We start from the raw sequence: 20,880 nt of genomic DNA, 5'->3' as shown, positions 1-20,880 counted from the left end.
TATAACCAGTCCATCACCAAAACTCTACAGCCTTGCATCTACAACAATCAACAGCCAGGCTACTTGTTATTTGCATTCTTTTTTAGAGAATTGATACTCCCTGGTTTTCACACAGGGCTAAACTTTAGCTTATTTATTATTGTTACATAAATCTCACCATAGGCTGAAGCATTTTGGATTGATTGATTAATTAATTAATTAATTAATATTAATTAATTTATTGTGGAATGTTTTACTTTTTTGCACACAGCACAAAATTATTGGCAGAAAATGTAGGATTCAGATTACTAAAATGTATGAGTGAAATTTCAATGATTTTTCTCTTACACAAAATCATTTCTGCAGTCCAATTGACATATTGCCTGACAAAACTCTTGTGCTCTGTTGGAAGCTCAAAGTTGCAAATTGGAACTCAGTTGGAAAGGTTTCCTGACCTGACTATCAGAGCACTAATATGATGTGTCATGCAAAGGTCAGAAGCATTTTCATCTGTTCAGGTTGAGCATTCATTGAAGGGCACATCATTCCCCCCTGCCCCCCTGCTGAGGTGTTTTTGACTTCCTGTGGTTTGATATTGTTAGGTACATTTTGCAAACCATTTGCAATTACAAGTGAGTGGTGGCTCTGGATCTCATCAAGAGGGTCACATTTAATACAAAACAAAATACTGCAAATGCTGGAGGTCTAAAATGAATAAAAACTAGAAAGTGTTGGCGAAATTCGGCAGGTCTGACCACACCAATGGTGAGAGAAACACTGCTAATGTTTCAAGTTCAATCACTCTGAAGAAGAGAATTTGAAGAAGCATCATGAGACTCAAAACCTTAACTTGGTTTCTCCCAACACAGTTGCTCCCAGACCTGCTGGGTTTTGTAAGCACTTTGCTTTCCTTTTTACTTAGTCATTTTTTGACTTTCTATGAAAAAAATGTCTACCTCAGTCATGAGGACTGTCGTTTCAGTTCCTGTTGGACTGCCCCATGACTTGCTGTTGGAGAACTGACAGCAGAGAGGGGAAGCTATGCATTCAGAAGGGAGGAGCTAGGCTCTGTATACATATTCATATTCATGAGGGAATCCATATCTTACCTCCATCAGCAGTGTCTGCGCTTATGATTCACAATGGAAACGATGAGTGAACTGAATCATCTCCGACTTGCAACAATACACATTGCTCCTAAATTTCTCCATTGGTAGATCCTTCTAGGTGTGAGTCCACAATATTAACAAGTTTGATATCCATCACTATATCAGTGCCACAGGAGGGTGCGGAATTAATCACTTTCCAACTCACCACACAAAGCATGAGCAATGGGTAACCCTAACCTCAACCCTAATTTTGTCGCTTTGCCACACTAGCAAGACCCTTAATGATGTAGAGTGCTATTGACTGCATGCATGTAGTGTTATAAAACCTACATATTAATGGGAAACTCCACTAGTACAAAATAGGCTATGGAACATAGAACATTACAGCACAGTACAGGCCCTTCGGCCCTCGATATTCGCCAACCTGTCATCCCAATCTGAAGCCCATCTAACCTACACTATTCCATGTACGTCCATATGCTTGTCCAATGACGACTTAAATGCACTTAAACTTGGCGAATCTACTACCATTGCATGCAAAGCATTCCATACCCTTACTGCTCTCTGAGTAAAGAAACTACCTCTGACATCTGTCCTATATCTATCACCCCTCAAAATAAAGCTATGCCCCCTCGTGCTCACCATCACCATTCTTGGAAAAAGGTTCTCCCTGGCCACCCTATCTAACCCTCTGATTATCTTATATATCTCTATTAAGTCACCTCTCAACTTTCTTCTCTCTAATGAAAACAGCCTCAAGTCCCTCAGCCTTTCCTCGTAAGACCTTCCCTCCATATCAGGCAACATCCTAGTAAATCTCCTCTGCACCCTTTCCAAAGCTTCCACATCCTTCTTATAATGCAGTGACCAGAATTCTACACAATACTCCAAGTGCGGCCGCACCTAAAGTTTGTACAGCTGTAGTATAACCTCATAGTTCCGGAACTCGATCCCTCTATTAATAAATGCTAAAACACTGTATGCCCTCTTAATAACCCTGTCAACCTGGGTGGCAACTTTCAAGGATCTGTGTACCTGGACACCGAGATCTCTATGCTCATCTACACTACCAAGAATCTTACCATTAGCCCAGTACTTTGCATTCCGGTCACTCCGATCAAAGTGAATCACCTCACACTTGTCTGCATTAAACTCCATTTGCCACCTCTCAGCCCAGCTCTGCAGCTTACCTATGTCTCTCTGTAACCTACAGCATCCTTCGTCACTATCCACAACTCCACCGACCTTGGTGTTGTCTGCAAATTTACTAACCCACCCTTCTACGCCCTCATCCAGGTTTGTTTATAAAAATGACGAACAGCAGTGGACCCAACACTGACCCTTGTGGTACACCACTGGTAACTGGACTCCAGGATGAACATTTCCCATCAACTACCACCCTCTGTCTTCTTTCAGCAAGCCAATTACTAATCCAAACTGCTATATCTCCCACAATCCCATTCCTATGCTATCACTCCAGATGTGTGCTGAATGATTATCAGAGAATGTTTGCAATCCTGGCAGGTGCCATTCCACAATCAATCTGCACCAGTCAGCTATATCCAACATGTTTGGTATACTGTAAAGAACCGGATTATAAAATAAATCAATTTATACATAGCTCATGATTCCTCTCCACCATTCAATCATGCCTACATTGAGAGCCACACTGTAATCTCAGTGCATTGCAACAAACAGTTAGTATGCTGAAATAATCATTCAGCTGCATAAACCACCAAGAGAGTGGAACCCTCCATTACCCACCACAGAGTGTCTCCAAGTTTGCCGTCCTCTGTTACATTCTCCTTTTTTAGATGAAAATGTACCAATCACATAGAAAGATTGGTGAAACAATAATGTAGGTTCTTTATTTGAAAATAAGACCATGCACAGATTATGTTAACCTAGAGGCTGAATATAATACATCTTACCCTTGTCACTGCTGCTTCAGATCACCCATAAAGTCATGTCCTTTTGAGATAGCTTGTGATTGACAGCGGTTTAAGATGTACCTTCTTAAATACGTATGCTGATCATATCACAAAATCCTCCACACGGTTGATAATATGAAAGTTTAACCCGTGTAATCAGAACCTCAGTAGCAATCGTCAGAAAAAGAACAGAAGGACGAAGGGTTATCTGTGATTTTGGCTGTAAATAAGATATGTGAGAGAATACCCAAACTGAGAAGTCATTCAGTTTCTCCATATTCGTCATCTTTCTATTTTCACAAGTCTGATCATAGTGTTCTCCACTAACATCCTGAAAGAAAATACATCAAGAAAAGATCCAATAATGTATTGAACTATACTTGGAGTACATTCCTTTAATGTCTTTGCCTGTCCTAGAGCTCCGACACAGTGCTATACCATTTGCTCTAGTGTGGCCTGTAGAAGATTGTTGAGTTGTACTGGTGGTTTTGTAGCGTATGCTTGAGCAGCTGTGAACCTTGAGAGACTGGTTTTTGACTATTGCACCTTTGCAGGGTGGCAGCAGTTCGATTTGCTGGCTGAAAGGGAACAGTGGGCAGCACGATGGCACAGTGGTTAGCACTGCTGCCTCACAGCACCAGAGACTGTGTGGAGTTTGCAAGTTCTCCCCGTGTCTGCGTGGGTTTCCTCCGGGTGCTCCGGTTTCTTCCCACAGTCCAAAGATGTGCAGGTCAGGTTAATTGGCCATGCCAAATTGCCCGTAGTGTGAGGTGAAGGGGGTAAATGTAGGGGCATGGGTGGGTTTTGCTTCGGTGGATCGGTGTGGACTTGTTGAGCTGAAGGGCCTGTTTCCTCACTGTAAGCAATCTAATCTAATCTAGTCAGACCAATGGGAGCATGTAAGAAATTACAGCCTTGTCTCACGCATGCACGCACACGCACACACACACACAAACATACAGTCATGATCTCTATTTGAGCTTTACTGCTGTTTTAAAATGTCAGGTGGCTCAGTGGTTAGCACAGCTGCCTCACAGTACCAGGGACCCGTGTTCAATTCCTTCTTTGGGTGACTTGTCTTTGTAGAGTTTGCATTCTCCCTGTGCCTGTGTGTGTTTCCACTGGGTGCTCCTGTTTCCTCTCAGTCCAAAGATGTACAGGTTAGGTGGATTGGCCACGGTAAAATTGCTTGTATGGCCAGGGATGTGCAAGCTAGATTGGTTAGAATTGTAAGTGTGGGTTTTAGGGATAGGGTCGGGGGCTAGGATTGGGTGGTCAGTGCGGACTCAATGGGCTGAATAGTTTCTTTTCACACTGTAGGGATTCTATGATTCCATTTGTGCTGTACTGGAAACTAAATGCTGCATCATGGTTAGGCCCAACAGTGCTCTCTTGGAATCGGCCACCATTTCCATACTGAAAGGATGGGCTCTATGCCCTGTATGAAGTCTCAGGCCCAACTGAAGCCAGACTCCTTTAAACCCCTTGAATAGACAAGAGGTTTTGCAGCAGGCCCGAAGCTGCAACTAATATCTGTCTGCATTGCCATCAATGTTCTCCTGTACTTTGTCCTGAAGTGAGTTTAGTGCAGCAGAACCTGCTGGTTGTTGAGCTGTCACATGTACTAACTTTACTCTTTGTCCTGGCTGCAACCTACTCACATGTAATGACACATCCCATGCTGATTACATCTCTGTACTACATTGTAATGCTTGCACAGTGCCAGTATCTGAGTGTTGGTTGTAATTGTCAGATCAAGTGATGGTGTTCCTTCAAAGTGGGGTGCAGATCTCACCTTTAATGATGAGTTTGTACTAGCTGGCAAGATAACAGTTCTTGGGTGTCTGAAAGCACCAAAATGGAAGAGAAAATTTCACATGAAGGAAAGCTTTGGGGTCAAAAGCCAGATTCACGTTTATACCATTTGCAGCTTTCACTGAGGTATTGAGAAGGAGCTTAAGGTGAAAACTCACTCTTATCTAAAATCTTTGGATGTCATGACTTGAGTCATGTAAAAACATAAAAATAGGAACAGGGTTGGATCACACAGCTCTTCAAGTCTGATCCACCATTCAATATGATCAGGACTGATCATCTAACTCAATATCCTGTTCCTGCCTTATCCCCTTGGATCGCTTTATTGCTAAGAACAATACGCAACTCCTTAAAACATTCAATGTTTTGCCTCAACTGCTGCCTGTGGCAGAGAATTTCACTGGCTCACCGCTTCTAACTGTTGATGGGTGAAGCAACGATGGCATTGCATTTAGCATCGTGAGAGATTGTTTGTCTAGTAGGTAGAATATGACATTCGAAGGTGCATTCACCGACCTTGACTGACCATGTCAGGTATTGAACGTTTTACTTGCCATGTTCTTGAGGTCCGAGTCCTGTGGGTGACCTCTCTGGCCACTTGATCCCTCTTCTTTCTCAGTTTGTGCTTTAAGAGCCTCCTTCCCTGGGATGGAGTTGTCCCATGCAAGGAGTAGTAGACTTGGGTGCATACTGAAAATTAAATCCCTTATCAGTGCCCATGGAATGGAATCCCGTCTTCATCTGGGGGGATTGATGCCAAGTGGGAAACCCCAGGGAGATGTTGGTTCAATAATGAAAATAATCACAGCTCATTCTGCATGCAATATTCAGGGCACCTTTTGGTTGCCCTGCCAGCATCTCACTACTGAAAGCTTGTGTGGAGATAAGAGCTGGACATGATCTTGGGAGGTTGAATGTGAGGCCTGAATGTGAGAGGACAATAGGTTGAGGGCAAATGAGTTTTAGCAGCACAAATGTCAATGCGACTTGCCTGAACGTAGAGGAATGAATGGAACTGTGAGGGAGCATGCTTCCTAAGTATTGAAGCCATGGATGCCTCCAACAAAACCTCTCAAGATGGATACCATATTTCTGTTTCTGTCTGCTTGGTTGGTAAGGCTGTCCTCTTCCTTATGTCATTGGGAGAGGTTACTGCACTGCAAGCCCTTAGATTCTAGTGCAAGCTCTCCATCTATGAGTGAGTGAGCCAGGAAGCAATCTCCTGAGGTTGTTTTTCCATTCCTGTGGTTGCTGTAGCATCAGTAATCTGAATGTTCCTGAGCCCAATGTAACCCATACTGTGGTCCCCTTTAATTGAAATGCTTCTGGAAACCTAGAAGTAGGATTTCAGATTAGATTACTTACAGTGTGGAAACAGGCCCTTCGGCCCAACAAGTCCACACCGACCCGCCAAAGCGCAACCCACCCATACACCTACATTTACCCCTTACCTAACACTACAGGCAATTTAGCATGGCCAATTTACCTGACCTGCACATCTTTGGACTGTGGGAAGAAACCCACGCAGACACGGGGAGAACGTGCAAACTCCACACAGTCGCCTGAGGCGGGAATTGAACGCGGGTCTCTGGCACTGTGAGGCAGCTGTGCTAACCACTGTGCCACCGTGCCACCCACGGAGTCCATACTGACTAGCCAACCGATTACTGACACAGTTGCCTCTGGTTTTCTGGCTAATCTTCTGATACGGGATCCTTACCAGTTCCACAATCCTTTGATAGAATCTGCACAGCAAGCACATTCTTTTGCACTGGTTACCATATTTTGATGAGTTGCAATTTAAATATCTCAGAATCTGTCAGTGTGTTAAGTGTGTGTGTGGGTGAATATGAAGGTGTGTCTGGGTAGAACGTGGGTGGAGTAAGTACATAGGGAGGCAACTGGGCAAACTGGCAGGGTGAAGGGTGGAGAGTGGCAGGGTGACAGGGAATAGGGTGGCAGATGATAGTGTGGCAGGGTGATGGGGATAAGGTGGCAGGGAATTGGGCAATAAGGTAGCAGGATGATGAGTGGAGAATGGTAGTTGTAGAAGGTACAAGGCAGTAGTTGGTGACCTGGCAAGATTTGATTTGGTTGGACAAAAAGGTGCATTCCCTGGAAACCCGAAATAAAACCAGAGATTGTGGGAGAAATTCAGCAGGTCTGGCAGCATAAGTGTCTCCAGCAATTTTTCTTTTTGTTTGATCCGTTTGGGTCCTGTGATTGGAGTGTTTGGGGCAAGTTGTGTTTTGTGGACAGTGGTGTTGGAGGGTCAGGGAAGAAGCCAGACGGCAGGGGCTTTGGGGATGTTGGAGAGTCAGGGAAGGAAGGGGAGGATTGGGTTGGAGGGAATGTTGGACTATCGGGGAAGGAGGGGGAGGACTGGGATGTTGGGGGATCAGGGAACGAAGGGAAGGACTAGGATGTTGGGAATGTTGGAGCGTCAGGGAAGGAGGGGCAAAACTGGGATGTAGGAGGGTCAGGGAATGAGGGGGAGGATTAGGGTGTCGGGGGTGTTAGAGAGTCAGGGAAGGAGGGGGAGGATTGGAGTGTCCGAGGTGTCGGACGGTCAGAGAAGGAAATAGAGGAATGAGTTGTATTGAATGTTGAAGGGACGAGAGGGGACTTGCTAATCCGTCTATCAGCTCCTGAGAACTCGCCAGTTGTGTTAACGCCTCTCTCCGATGGGAGCTGACAGACATTATAGTGCAATGCACGGAAAGTGTGTCGAAAGGGAACTCCCTTCCGCTTCCCACCTGCTGGTTGGTCGCTGGCTCAGTCTTTGGGAGCTGTGCAACAAATGTGACAGTGCATTTGGGGCGTGCGGTCTCCCGGAGTAACAGCGAGCAGAGAAGCCCTGCAGAATGCTGGGTCTCGCCTCGATCCTTGTGGCTTTACTGTGCATCTACATCGTGAGCAACCTGCTGCAGGCGCAGCCCGAGCCCGTCAACGGCAGGTACTCGGTACCAGGGCGCTTTTACACTCTGAAAAAGTTGCTGGTCATCTGTTTTTACCGTTACCGCCTGTTCAGGCAGCGGAAGGGCGCAGGCACCGAGAATGATGCGGACAGGCTGAAGATGGGACTGGGGCGCAGGAAAGAGGAGCTTCAGTCCCAACCCAGTGAACGGAAAGGTGGAGGGGGTCTGGGGATAAGCTACAGATCTTCTGTGGAAGAAATGGAATGCGTGCAGGAGTTAGTGGACGACTGTCATGTAAGTTACCGATGTTCACTCTGCAATATGTTCGTAGCAAAGTACATATTTTTCCAGCCATTGACGCAATTCTCTGATTCTGCTCCTGTGTCTGTAAGATACTGTTCTGTCCCACAAATTCTCGTTTGTGTTTCACTATCTTTTTGATATGCTTTGGTATGTTTACATCTCTCTCTCTCTATTTCTTGTGTCCATGTGATTTTTCTTGGCTGTCATTAGTTTTTGTTTCAAGGGCTTTGGATTTTTTTTTTCTGTGTCTAGCGTGTACAGTTATGAGTTCTTCAACTGTTTGCAAATGCAGATGCGATTTTTTTTTAGGGGTAGCCGCAATCTTAAATTAGCAAATCAAAGCATGATGTGAAAGATTATGGGTTCAAGAATCATTGAAGAGTAACACTTATCACCCACAGTGAGGAAATGCACACATCCCGGCTAGAAAATGAAACGAGCGTTCAACTCCAGTCTGGTCTGAAGCTGAATTTATCCCTGTCGCAAGAGTGAAGAATGGTGTACACGGTGTGACATGAGCGGCTCGGGGAACAATGCCAAAGCGTTAACTTTGTGCGAGGGAGAGCTGGGGAAATGATGCCTCCGTGCGTATTTGGACGGCTCATTGCACCCCAGTAATCTGGGGGTTCGTGGGCAGGCTATAGAACCAGTAACCACGAGGAGGCACTGCACTCCAAACTTTAACTCTGCTTTCCCCACACAGATGCTGCCAGACCTGCTAAGTTTTGCCAACAATTTCTGGTATTTTTGTTTTATCGTAGAACCAGTTCTCCAGATTTGTTCCTGGTTGTAATTACAGTTGTGAGGTTTATTATGCTTTAAGACATCTTTTGGTTTTCTAAGAATATTACATTTTAAAACTATAACATTAAATTTAGGGGACATTTGACCTGATATTTGAGTTGTGCTGAAGCTTGCTTGACAGTAAAGCTGGCAGGTTTAGTAGTTGGACCAGAAGGGACAGAAGTAGGCCACTCAGCCCAATGAGTCTACTCTGCCATTCACAGAGATCTTGGCTGTTCTGATAAACTTCAACTCCACTTTACCCCATAACCCTGGAGTCCCTTACTGATTAAAAATCCATCTATATCAACCTTGAAAACACTAAATGATCCAGCCTCAACAACCCTCTGGTAAAAGGATTTTTGTGATCTGGAAATCATACATTCATTATCCACTGAGAGGACAAAAGAAGTCTTCTTCGTTTCTCCTGTAACTGGACGATCTCTTACTTCAAGATTTGTGTCTTCTAGTCCTAGATTCTCCCACAAGGGGAAACAGCCTCTCCACTGCTACTCCATCTACACTGCACCCTCCACCCACCAAAAATCTCCCATTTGTTGATAAGGTCTCCACTCATTCTTCTAAACTCCAGTGAATACAGACCAAACCAGCTCAACCTCTCCATATCTGGAATTTACCTCGAGAACCTTCTGTGAACTACCTTATTGAATGCCATTTCCTTAGATAAGAAGAGCAAAACTATTCTCAGTGTTCTAGTTGTGGTCCAGCTGGTATCTTGTGTAGTTTTAGCAAGACATTGAACATAGAACATAACAGCACAGTTTGGCCCTTGATGTTGCACCAATTTGAAGCCCATCTAACCTATTTTTCCATTTGCATCCATATGTTTATCCAACAACCATTTAAATGCCCTTAAGGTTGGTGAGTCTACAAGTGTTGCAGGCAATGTGTTCCATACCCCTACTATTCTCTGAGTAAAGAAACTACATCTGACATCTGTCCTATAGCTATCACCCTCAATTTAAATTCATGCCCCCTTGTGCCAGCCATCACCATCCGAGGAAAAATGCTCTCGCTGTATCCCCAATCTAACCCTCTGATTATCTTATATGTCTCAATTAAGTCACCGGTCAACCTTCTCTCTAATGAAAACAGCCTCAAGTCCCTCAGCCTTTCCTCGTAAGACCTTCCCTCCATACCAGGCAACATCCTAGTGAATCTCCTTTGAACCCCTACCAAGCTTCCACATCCTTTCTGTAATGTCATGACCAGAACTGCATGCAATACTCCAAGTGTGGCGCACCAGAGATTTGGACAGCGACTGCATGCTCTCTTGGTTCTGAAATTCAATATCTGTACTAATAGAAGCTAATACACTGTATGCCTTCTTAACAATCCTATCAAACAGGGTGACAACTTTCAGGGATTTATGTACAGGGTAACCTCGATTATCCGAATGGGATGGGAGGGCACTAATTTGTTTGGATAATCAATTATTCGGTTCATTGATTCAATGCCTTTCCTCTGGATCTCAGAGTTTTTAAAGTCTGCTTCCCGTTCAGGAGACCTAGCTGCAGCACTCAGCGCATGAGCCCCCAGCACCGCCCGCCCCACCATCCACACCCCCAACCCTGTCCAACACCGTCCGCCCCACCCCTGCATCCCATCCAACACTGCCCGCCACAGCCCCCAAACCCATCCAACACTGCCTGTCCCACCCCAATCGCAACCAACACTACTCGCCCCGCCTCCCAAAACCATCCAACACTGCCCGCCACACCCTCCAAACCCATCCAACACCGCCCGCCCCACCACCCACACCCCCAACCCGGTCCAACACAGTCCGACCCACTCCCGCATCCCTTCCCACACTGCCCACTACAGCCCCCAAACCCATCCAACACTGTCTGCCCCACCCCCAATCGCATCCAACACTGCCTGCCCCGTCCCCCAAACCCATCCACAACTGCCCGCCCCACTCCCCAATCCCATCCGACTGCCCGCCCCACCCTCGAAACCCATCCAACATTGCCTGCCCCGCCTCCAATCCCATCCAACACTGCCCGTCACAGCCCACAAACCCATCCAACACTGCCTGCCCCACCCCCCAAACCCATCCAAAACTGCCCGCCCCACCCCCCAAACCCATCCATCATTGCCCGCTCTGCCCCCAATCCCATCCAACACTGCCCGCCCCACCCCCAATCCCATCCAGCACTGCCTGCCCCGGCCTGAATCCCATCCAACACTGCCCGCCCCACACCCAATCCCGGTCCAACACTGCCTACCCCGCACCCCAATCCCATCCAATACTGCCCGCCCCACCCCCAATCCCATCCAACACTGCCCGCCCCACCCCCAATCCCATCCAACACTGCCCGCCCCACCCCCAATCCCATCCAACACTGCCCGCCCCAACCCCCAATCCCATCCAACACTGCCCGTCCCAACCCCCAATCCAATACTGCCTGCCCCACCCCCAATCCCATCCAACACTGCCCACCCCATCCCCAATCCCATCCGACACTGTCTGCCCCACCTCCAATCCCATCCGACACTGCCCGTCCCACCCCCCAAACCCATCTATCACTGCCCGCCCAACCCCCACAACCCATCCAATACTGCCCGCCCCAGCCTCCAAACCCACCCAACATTGCCTGCCTCGCCCCCAATCCCATCCAACACTGCCCGCCCAACCGCCAATCCCATCCAACACTGCCTGCCCCGCCCCCAATCCCATCCAACACTGCCCGCCCCACACCCAATCCCGGTCCAACACTGCCTACCCCGCACCTCAATCCCATCCAACACTGCCCGCCCCAACCCCCAATCCCATCCAACACTGCCCGCCCCAACACCCAATCCCATCCAACACTGCCCACCCCAACCCCAATCCCATCCAACACTGCCCGCCCCAACCCCCAATCCCATCCAACACTGCCCACCCCAACCCCAATCCCATCCAACACTGCCCGCCCCCACCCCCAATCCCATCCAACACTGCCCGCCCCAACCCCCAATCCCATCCAACACTGCCCGCCCCAACCCCCAATCCCATCCAACACTGCCCACCCCACCCCCAATCCCATCCAACACTGCCCGCCCCAACACCCAATCCCATCCAACACTGCCCACCCCAACCCCCAATCCCATCCAACACTGCCCACCCCACCCCCAATCCCATCCAACACTGCCCGCCCCAACACCCAATCCCATCCAACATGGCCCGCCCGACCGCCCAAAACCATCCAACACTGTCCGCATCACCCCCCCCAATCACATCCAACACTGCCCGCCCCATCCCCAATCACATCCAACACTGCCCGCCCCATCCCCAATCCCATCCAACACTGTCCTCCCCGCCACCCAATCCCTTCCAACAATGCCCGCCCCACTCCCAAATTCCAGCCAACACTCTCTGCCCTGCCCCCCAATCCCATCCACCACTGCCCGCCCCACCACCAATCCCATCCGACACTGCCCGCCCCACCCCCCAAACCCATCCAACACTGCCCGCCCCACCCCCCAAACCCATCTAACACTGCCCGCCCAACCCCCACAACCCATCCAACACTGCCCGCCCCACCCTCCAAACCCATCCAATATTGCCTGCCCCACCCCCAATCCCATCCAACGCTGACGCCACAGCCCCCAAACCCATCCACAACTGCCCACCCCACCCCCAAACCCATCCACAACTGCCCACCCCACCCCCAATCCCATTCAACACTGCCCGCCCCACCCCCAATCCCATCCAACACTGCCTGCCCAGCCCCCAATCCCACCCAATACTGCCCGCCCCACACCCCAATCCCATCCAACACTGCCTGCCCAGCCCCCAATCCCACCCAATACTGCCCGCCCCGCACCCCAATCCCATCCAACACTGCCTGCCCAGCCCCCAATCCCATCCAACACGGCCCGCCCGACTGCCCAAAACCATCCAACACTGTCCGCATCGCCCCCCCCATCACATGCAACACTGCCCGTCCCACCTCCCAATCCCATCCAACAATGCCCGCCCCACCCCCAAATCCCATCCAACATTGCCCGACCCATCCCCCAATCCCACCCAACACTGTCCGCTCCACCCCCCCAATCCCATCCAACACTGCCCACCACGCCCTCCAATCTCATCCGACACTGCCCGCCCCAACCCCAATCCCATTCAACACTTCTTGCCCCAACCCCCAATCCCATTCAACCTTGCCCGCCCCAACCCCTCAATCCCATCCAACACTGCCCACCCCACCCCTGAAACCCATCCAACACTGCCCACCCCGCCCCCCCAAAGTGATTGATGTGGTATAAATGGATCTCAATAAGGTGTTTGATAAGGCTCTCCACACCGCCCCCCCTCCAACCCCGTTCAATACCGCCCCCGCCCCAACCTCATCCAACACTGCCCCCCCCACAACCCCATCCAACACTGGCCCTGCCTGCCCCACCCCCAACCTCATTCAAGACCGCCCCCGTGACCCTAACCTAATCCAACACCGCCCCCGGCACAATACCGCATCCCCCGCACCACCAACCTCATCCAATGCCACCCCCTGCCCAACATCACCCCCCAAACCCATCCAACACCGCCCCCACCTACCCGCATCCACCATCCCATCCAACACTGCCCCTCACCCCCAACCCTGTCCAACATTGCCCCCACTACCAACCACATCAAACACCGCCCCCGCCTGCCTCCGTCCCCCAACCTCATCCAACCCCGCCCCCAACCCCTGTCTAACACCCTGCCCCCGCCAATATTGTCCGTTCCCACCCCCTCTCCGGGTCAGCCGGACTGTACACCAACAATAAGATTGCTGCTGTTGCCTTTTGGGGGAGTTTCCAAATAGTGCACACACACAGCCACACACACGACATTTTGACAGGTTCCACGTTTGCCCTGTACAGGACAACGTTGGAGAGATTATCTGGGGAAAGGGGTGTTTAGGATACACCCCTCTGTAGAACTCCAGGGAAAGTGTGAGGAGAGAGAGAGGGCGGGAGGTCAGTCATTTGGAGACGGTGTCTGTTTACTCACTGTAAACAAAAGGCACGATGACTGTTGATGTAATGTTTCTATCGGGACCTCGAGATCTCCTTCGGATAATCCGATTTTCGGATAATTGGTATTCGGATAATCGAAGTTCCTCTGTACATTAACACCAAGATCCCTCTGCTCATCTACACTACCAAGAACCTTACCATTAGCCCAGTACTCTGCATTCCTGTTGCTCCTTCCAAAGTGAATCACCCCATACTTTTCCGTATTAAACTCCATTTTCCACCTCTTAGCCTAGCTCTGCAGCTTATCTCTGTCCCTCTGCAACATCCTTCTGCACTATTCACAACTCTGCTGACCTTAGTGTCATCTGCAGATTACTCACCTATCCTTCTACACCCTCATCCAGGTAATTTATAAAAATGACAAACAGCAGCGAACCCAAAACAGATCCTTGCGGTACAACACTAGTAACTGAACATCAGGATGAACATTTCCCATCAACCACCACCGTCTGTCTTCTTTCAGCTAACCAATTTCTGAGTCAAACCACTAAATCAACCTCAATCCCTAGCCTATCGTGGAGAACCTTATCAAACACCTTATTGAAATCCATATACACCACATCAATCACTTTACCCTCATCCACTTGTTTGGTCACCTTCTCAAAGAACTCAATAAGATTTGTGAGGCACGACCTACCCTTCACAAAATCATGTTGACTAGCTCTAATGAGCTTATTCCTTTCTAGATGATTATAACTTTTGCCAACACTTTATCCACAACTGAAGTAATGTTCACTGGTCTATAATTACCAGGGTTGTCTCTACTCCCTTTCTTGAACAAGACCTCTTTGTTTTCATATTAGATACCCTTTCCCTTTCCTCTTAGTCACTGAATTTGTATACTAGTTTTTTGCATGACTTGTAAAACTAAAGGTACTACAGCTTTCTGAGGTCTCTCTCCATTTATATAATATTCTGATTTTCCGTTATTCCTATCAGACTGCATAAACTCAAAATGTTCCACATTACATTCCATCTGCCAGGTTTTTATCCTCTCACTCAACCCTTGATAGACTTTTTGTGTCATCTTCACCACTTGCTTTTTGTGTCATCTACATCCTGGTGATCGTACATTCACTTCCCTCATCCAAGTCATCAATAAGTATTAGAAATAATTCTGGCCTCAACACTGATCTCTGTAGCACTGTACTAGTTCCAAGATATCATCTTGAAAATAAGTCCTTTACCTCAACTGTCTGTTTGCTGTTAGTTTCCTAATCTTCTACCTATGTTAGTATACAACCGCCAACACCATGGGCTCTTTTCTCATTAAGTAGCCTAGTGTTTGGCACCTTTTCAAAATGCCTTTTGAAAATTCAAATATGTTACATCTGTTGGTTCCCCTTTATTTAACCTGCTTGTTTTCTCAAAGAATTCTAACAAATTTATCAGGCATGGTATCCCCTTCATGAATCGATGCTGACGCTGCTTATGAGTTGTTAAAAAGAGATCAGAGGAAGACTAAGGTTGTTTTCTTGTCAGAGTTGTTCAGGTTAGTCAGCAATGCCTAGATTTTAAGTCTGTCGTGACTCAACATTGAGTCTCCCAACATTTCAGAGAAGTGCCAGAGGTATTTAATAATAAACAAAATAAGAACCAAAGTATTGGACTCTCAACAGATAAAGTTGCACTTTGGAAGAGAAAAGTAACTCGTACTTCAGGTCAAGGTGACCTTTCATCCAAAGTGTTTCCAAAAGATACTTGATACATCATAATAAGAAGAAAAGAGCCCATTGCAGAAGCTCTGATTAAAAGTAATCAACCTGAAATGTTTGACCCATTGAATCCATAACAGAGGATCAGGGTAGCAGTACCTTGACAGACTTGTGTGTATAAACATCAATTGGAGGTAGATGGAGTTTGCACACGGGTGAGGGAGCATTGCAGTAATAAACAGAAATCATTTACTTTATTGGTGGACTTATTGGATTACAAGTGCCAGGTGGAATTATATCTCATTAAGATCTTAGTTTAATAAATACAGAATGAGTAAATTCCTACCATATCCAAATGCCACTATGTGGTCACAAACTGTAATAAGGGCCATTCTTTTCTCAAAATCCAAATAGTTCATGTTGATTTTTATCCAACAAATAAGCATTCATCGTAATACTATATTTCTGATCTGCTACTGTGTATTTTCTTTCTGAAACTTCCAATGTCTAATCTGGTGGTATGGTCTTACTTTTAACAATGAGCTCTCTACATACATTCCATAATCCTATGCCTCAGGAAGAATATCTTCAGCTCTCTGTCCTAAATCTTGTATGATGTGGACAAAGTTAAAAGTTAAACGACACCAAACACTAGCTTTCAAAGCGCTGCTCCTTCATCAGGTAAATGTGGGGCAAGATCATAAAACACAGAATTTATAGCAAAAGATCACCGTGTCATGCAATTAAAATGATATATTGAACAAACTTAGACTGCTGACCTGCAACTCATTCAAAAAGATGAAAGACTTAGCATGAATGACTGAATTCGACTCCACATTAGCTCTTACTATGATTTGAGGTTGGTTCAAATCAACTTGATCTTAATTTTTATATGATCATTGTCTAAAAAGCTAATATCCAAATAAGCCATTTCTTGGGCAACAATTGGAGGCTTGGGTCTTTTCATTTTTAATGCTATATCTTTAGACCATAGCACTACAAAGTCCAGAAGCAAAATAGGCCATCGAGTCTGCTCTGCCATTTGATCATGGCTGATATGTTTCCCATCATATTCCCCAACCTTCTCCCCATAACGATTGATCCTCTTACTAATCCCGAATCCTTTCACTAACCACTGTATTCAAGCCTCTCATTATTGATAGAATCCCTATAGTGTGGAAACAGGCCATTTTGCCCCAACAAATCCACACCGCTCCTCTGAAGAGTAACCCACCCAGACCCATTCCCCAACCCTATTACTCCAGATCTCCCCTGACTAATGCAACTAACCTATACACCCCTGAACACACTGGGCAATTTAATGTGGCCAATCCACCTAACTTACACATCTTGGGACAATGGGAGGAAACTGGAGCACCTGGAGGAAGCTCACGCAGACACGGGGAGAATGTGCAAACTCCACACATTCTGTAAGTTTTAATCAGACTCCCAACCCCACTCCCAACCTTCTGAATTTCATGGATGGTCCAAGAGTCCTCAGCCATTGCTGATATGACAAGCCTTTCATTCCTGGGGTCTTTCCTTTCAACCTTGTCTAGATCTGTACATCTTTTTTGGGTATAGGGCCCAACTTGCTCACAATATTCAATATGTGGTCTGACCAGATCCTTATACAGCCTCAGCAGTACATCCTGCACTTGTATTCTAGATATCAGTGTTGAATTGTTTATAATCTCTGAAACAAAAACAGAAATTGCTGGAGAAACACAGCAGGTCTGGCAGTATCTGTGGGGAGAAAGCAGAGTTAACATTTTGAGTTTAGTGACTCTCTATCAGAACTCAGATTCTTCCGATGAAGAGACTGGGAATGCTAACTTTGTTTATCCCCCACAGATACTGTCAGACCTGATGAGTTTCTCCAGTTCCTGATCACTGGATTCTGGAGTTCTTTGTTTTGCCTATGTTTTATGTCGTTTTGTTTGTAAGCTCAATAGGTGGGTTTGAGTGTGGATTTCACTCATCAGACTATTTGTCAGCTATCCTGAATTAAACAAGGGAGAATTAACTACATTGCTTTTCAACAGCAATCACATATTGTGACACCTTGACTATCTTATTCAGCGTGTAGAACTGTTGATCTGAGTTCCTAATGATTTACAAGCTGAAGAGCCACTGACTCAGTGAAAGAAAAGAAATGCAGTCCACCATTTATTACTTTCTCTGCTTTTATCTATCTTTGTGTCCCTTAAACGTTTGATATATTTAGATCTGTGGGATGACATGATGAAGGGCTGTGAGGCAAGAACATCCCTCAGTCGGACAACAGTCTGATTGCTTCTGAAATTTTCATGGGAAATCTGGTGATACAGGGATATGAATTAGCTTGTTTAACTGGTAGTTATCACCACAGAGTGAGGTGACAGTACTGCATGGCTGACATTAGGGGTTGAAACATGAAATTGTAGCAAGCTGGCATTCCTCAACAACATTCCAAATGTGTTCAACCTTCAGCCTCATTGTTCTGCTGAAGTGAGTAAAAATGATAGGCAACTGTTAGCATGGGGGCAGACACTGTAAGGTGTTTGGATAACGTGTTTGGAAATGACAGAACATAAGCAAGCCAAGAATCAGAGCACAGAAGTCAGTATTACGATATTTAGATTAGATTAGATTACTTACAGTGTGGAAACAGGCCCTTCGGCCCAACAAGTCCACACCGACCCGCCGAAGCGCAACCCACCCATACCCCTACATTTACCCCTTACCTAGCACTATGGACAATTTAGCATGGCCAATTCACCTTACCCACACATCTTTGGACTGTGGGAGGAAACCGGAGCACCCGGAGGAAACCCACGCAGACACGGGGAGAACGTGCAAACTCCACCCAGTCAGTGGCCTGAGTCGGGAATTGATCCCGGGTGTCAGGCACTGTGAGGCAGCAGTGCTAACCACTGTGCCACCGTGCCGCCCAAAAAATTCTTTTTGCTCGGTAAGTTTTCTAATAGGCCAATTCTGATAAAATAGTGACAGTTTGCTATTGAAGAATTAAAGAAAAGCTGTAGCACTCTATCAGAAACAGGTTGTTGTCTTCTTTTGAGGAGATACAGAATTAAAGGTCCTTTTGAGTTGCTCGCCTCACTCTGATGGTGACTATATCAGCGTTAATTGCTGAGTATTTAAAACCTCAAAGCTCCATTCATAAAATTTTGCATTTGTTTCTTTAACATGGCAAACATTTCATAACACATAGAAAATACTATGAGCTCATTGCCACAAACTTGGAAATCCTCGAGAAGTCTACTTTAGGGCCTTATCCATTGTTAATATATTTTGACCTTCAACCTCCAAATCCCTCTGTCCTTCCACATTATCCAACCTCTCCTAAAGTGTAATTAGTTTAAATAAGATATAACACATTCACAGACATTTACTACTCCCTGCCATCATCTTATTAAAGTGTCTTTGCAGCTTCCTTTGGTCATCATTTTTGGCTATGTCTTCTTTCATTTATGCTTTCAACTTTGAACAGCATCACTTCTCCACCTATCTACAAGTCATGATTTGGAGATGCTGGTATTGGACTGGGGTGTACAAAGTTAAAAATCACTCAACACCAGGTTATAATCCAACTGGAATTGGAAGCACACCAGCTTTCGGAGCGATGCTCCTTCATCAGGTGATATTGGAGGGCTCAATCCTAACACATAGAATTTATAGCAAACATTTACAGTGTGAAATTATACATTGAAAAATTGATTGTCTGTTAAGCCTTTCAACTGTTAGAATACCATGATAGTTTCACTTCTTTCATGTGTAAATCACAAAACCTTTTTTTAAAAAGTTGCATTCTCAGGTTAGCTGTTAACAATGGTGATAGCTAGACAATATGTTGGAGGTGTTGGCCCGCTGTGTTCTCTGTCTATGCCATGATGTGTTTAGATTGATTTAGAGTTTTACATAAATTCATGCAGTTTTTGAGCTCAGAGTTCTACATGAATGCATGCAATTTTTGAGCAAAGCACAATGTAACTCTGCAAGTACAAATTCACCCAACAAAATATATGTGTGCATGTGGGTCTTTGTTGTCTCTGTGTGTCTGTCTAGGTTGGGGGTTATGAGTGTGAGAAAGTGTGTGTGTGTGTAGTGAGTGCAGAGTGTCTTGAGTCTGAGGGGGTGCATGTGTGAATGTGGGAGTGTATGTGTCTGTAAGGGTGTGTGTGGGTGTCTGTGTGTACATCTGTGTATATGTGTGTCCGTGTGTATGTGTGTATAGGAGTGCCTGTGTGTATGTGAGAGTGTGTGTGTGTGTGTGTGTGTGTGTGTGTGTGTGTGTGTGTGTGTGTGTGTGTGTGTGTGTGTGTGTGTGTGTGTAGGAATATCTGTGTGTGTGTAGTGCGATGGTGGTCACCTGTAATTTGACATTAACCCAAGGTCCCGGTTGAAGCCCTTGCTATGGGTACTGAACTTAGCTATCAGCCTCTGCTCGGCCACTTTTCTCTGCTGCCTGTCCCGAAGTCATTCGAAGGTCCAAGGTTGAATGTCCTGGACCACTGAAGTGTTCGCCAACTGGGAGGCAACAGTCATCATGGCATAGACAGAGAACACAAGGGGGCCAACACCTTCAACATATTGTCTAGCTATCACCATTGTTAACAGCTAACCCGAGAATGCAACTTTCTAAAAAAAGGTTTTGTGATTTACACATGAAAGAAGTGAAACTATCACTGTATTCTAACAGATGAAAGGCTTAACAAACAATCAGTTTTTCAATGTATAATTTCAGTTACATCACACTAAATTTTTGCTATAAATTCTGCATGTTAGGATTGAGCCCTCCAATACCACCTGATGAAGGAGCGATGCTCCGAAAGCTAGTATGCTTCCAATTAAACCTGTTGGGCTATAACCTGGTGTTGTGTGATTTTTAACTTATCTGCAAATCATTAGTGTACACTGTGAACAAAGCACCATTCTGACAACTGCTGTTTTGCTTCAAACCATTTAATTTGTTCTTAATCCAAACTTCCCTTTTTCCTCAGAGTTCTCTCACACTTAGTCATGAAATACTTTGTCAATGGCTTTATGAACATTCTCATAAAACTTGCAGCAAAGTTATTGAGTGCGATCTTCCATTCTGAAATTTTAGATTAGCTACAGAATGGAAACAGACCCTTCGACCCTTCAAAGAGAAACCCACCCACACCCATTCCCCTACCCTATATTTACCCCTGGCTAATGCACCTAACACTATGGGACAATTTAGCATGGCCAGTTCACCTGACCTGCACATCTTTGGATTGTGGGAGGAAATCAGAGCACCTAGAAGAAACCCACACAGACATGGGTCGAGCGTGCAAACTCCACGCAGACAGTCACCCGAGGCTGGAATCGAAGCAGG

General features: G+C 46.2%; 1 protein-coding gene across 2 annotated transcripts in view; it reads left to right on the top strand.

Moving 5' to 3' along the window:
- Positions 1-7,580: 7,580 nt before the first annotated feature.
- The window catches only part of LOC132823883 (uncharacterized phosphotransferase YvkC-like), a 165,886-nt gene continuing 152,586 nt past the window's right edge, over positions 7,581-20,880 (top strand). The window contains exon 1 of one of the 2 annotated variants that reach the window (XM_060837977.1): positions 7,581-8,046. In XM_060837977.1, coding sequence (XP_060693960.1) covers positions 7,699-8,046 — 348 coding nt within the window. In that variant the 5' untranslated portion in view covers positions 7,581-7,698. The remainder of the gene's footprint in view (positions 8,047-20,880) is intronic. The other variant, XM_060837975.1, reaches the window with a different exon arrangement.

The sequence above is a fragment of the Hemiscyllium ocellatum genome, chromosome 17, assembly GCF_020745735.1.
Source record: "Hemiscyllium ocellatum isolate sHemOce1 chromosome 17, sHemOce1.pat.X.cur, whole genome shotgun sequence".
NCBI lineage: Eukaryota > Metazoa > Chordata > Chondrichthyes > Orectolobiformes > Hemiscylliidae > Hemiscyllium > Hemiscyllium ocellatum.
Note: the sequence above shows the minus strand (reverse complement) of the source record. Positions and strands in the feature narration are given on the sequence as shown.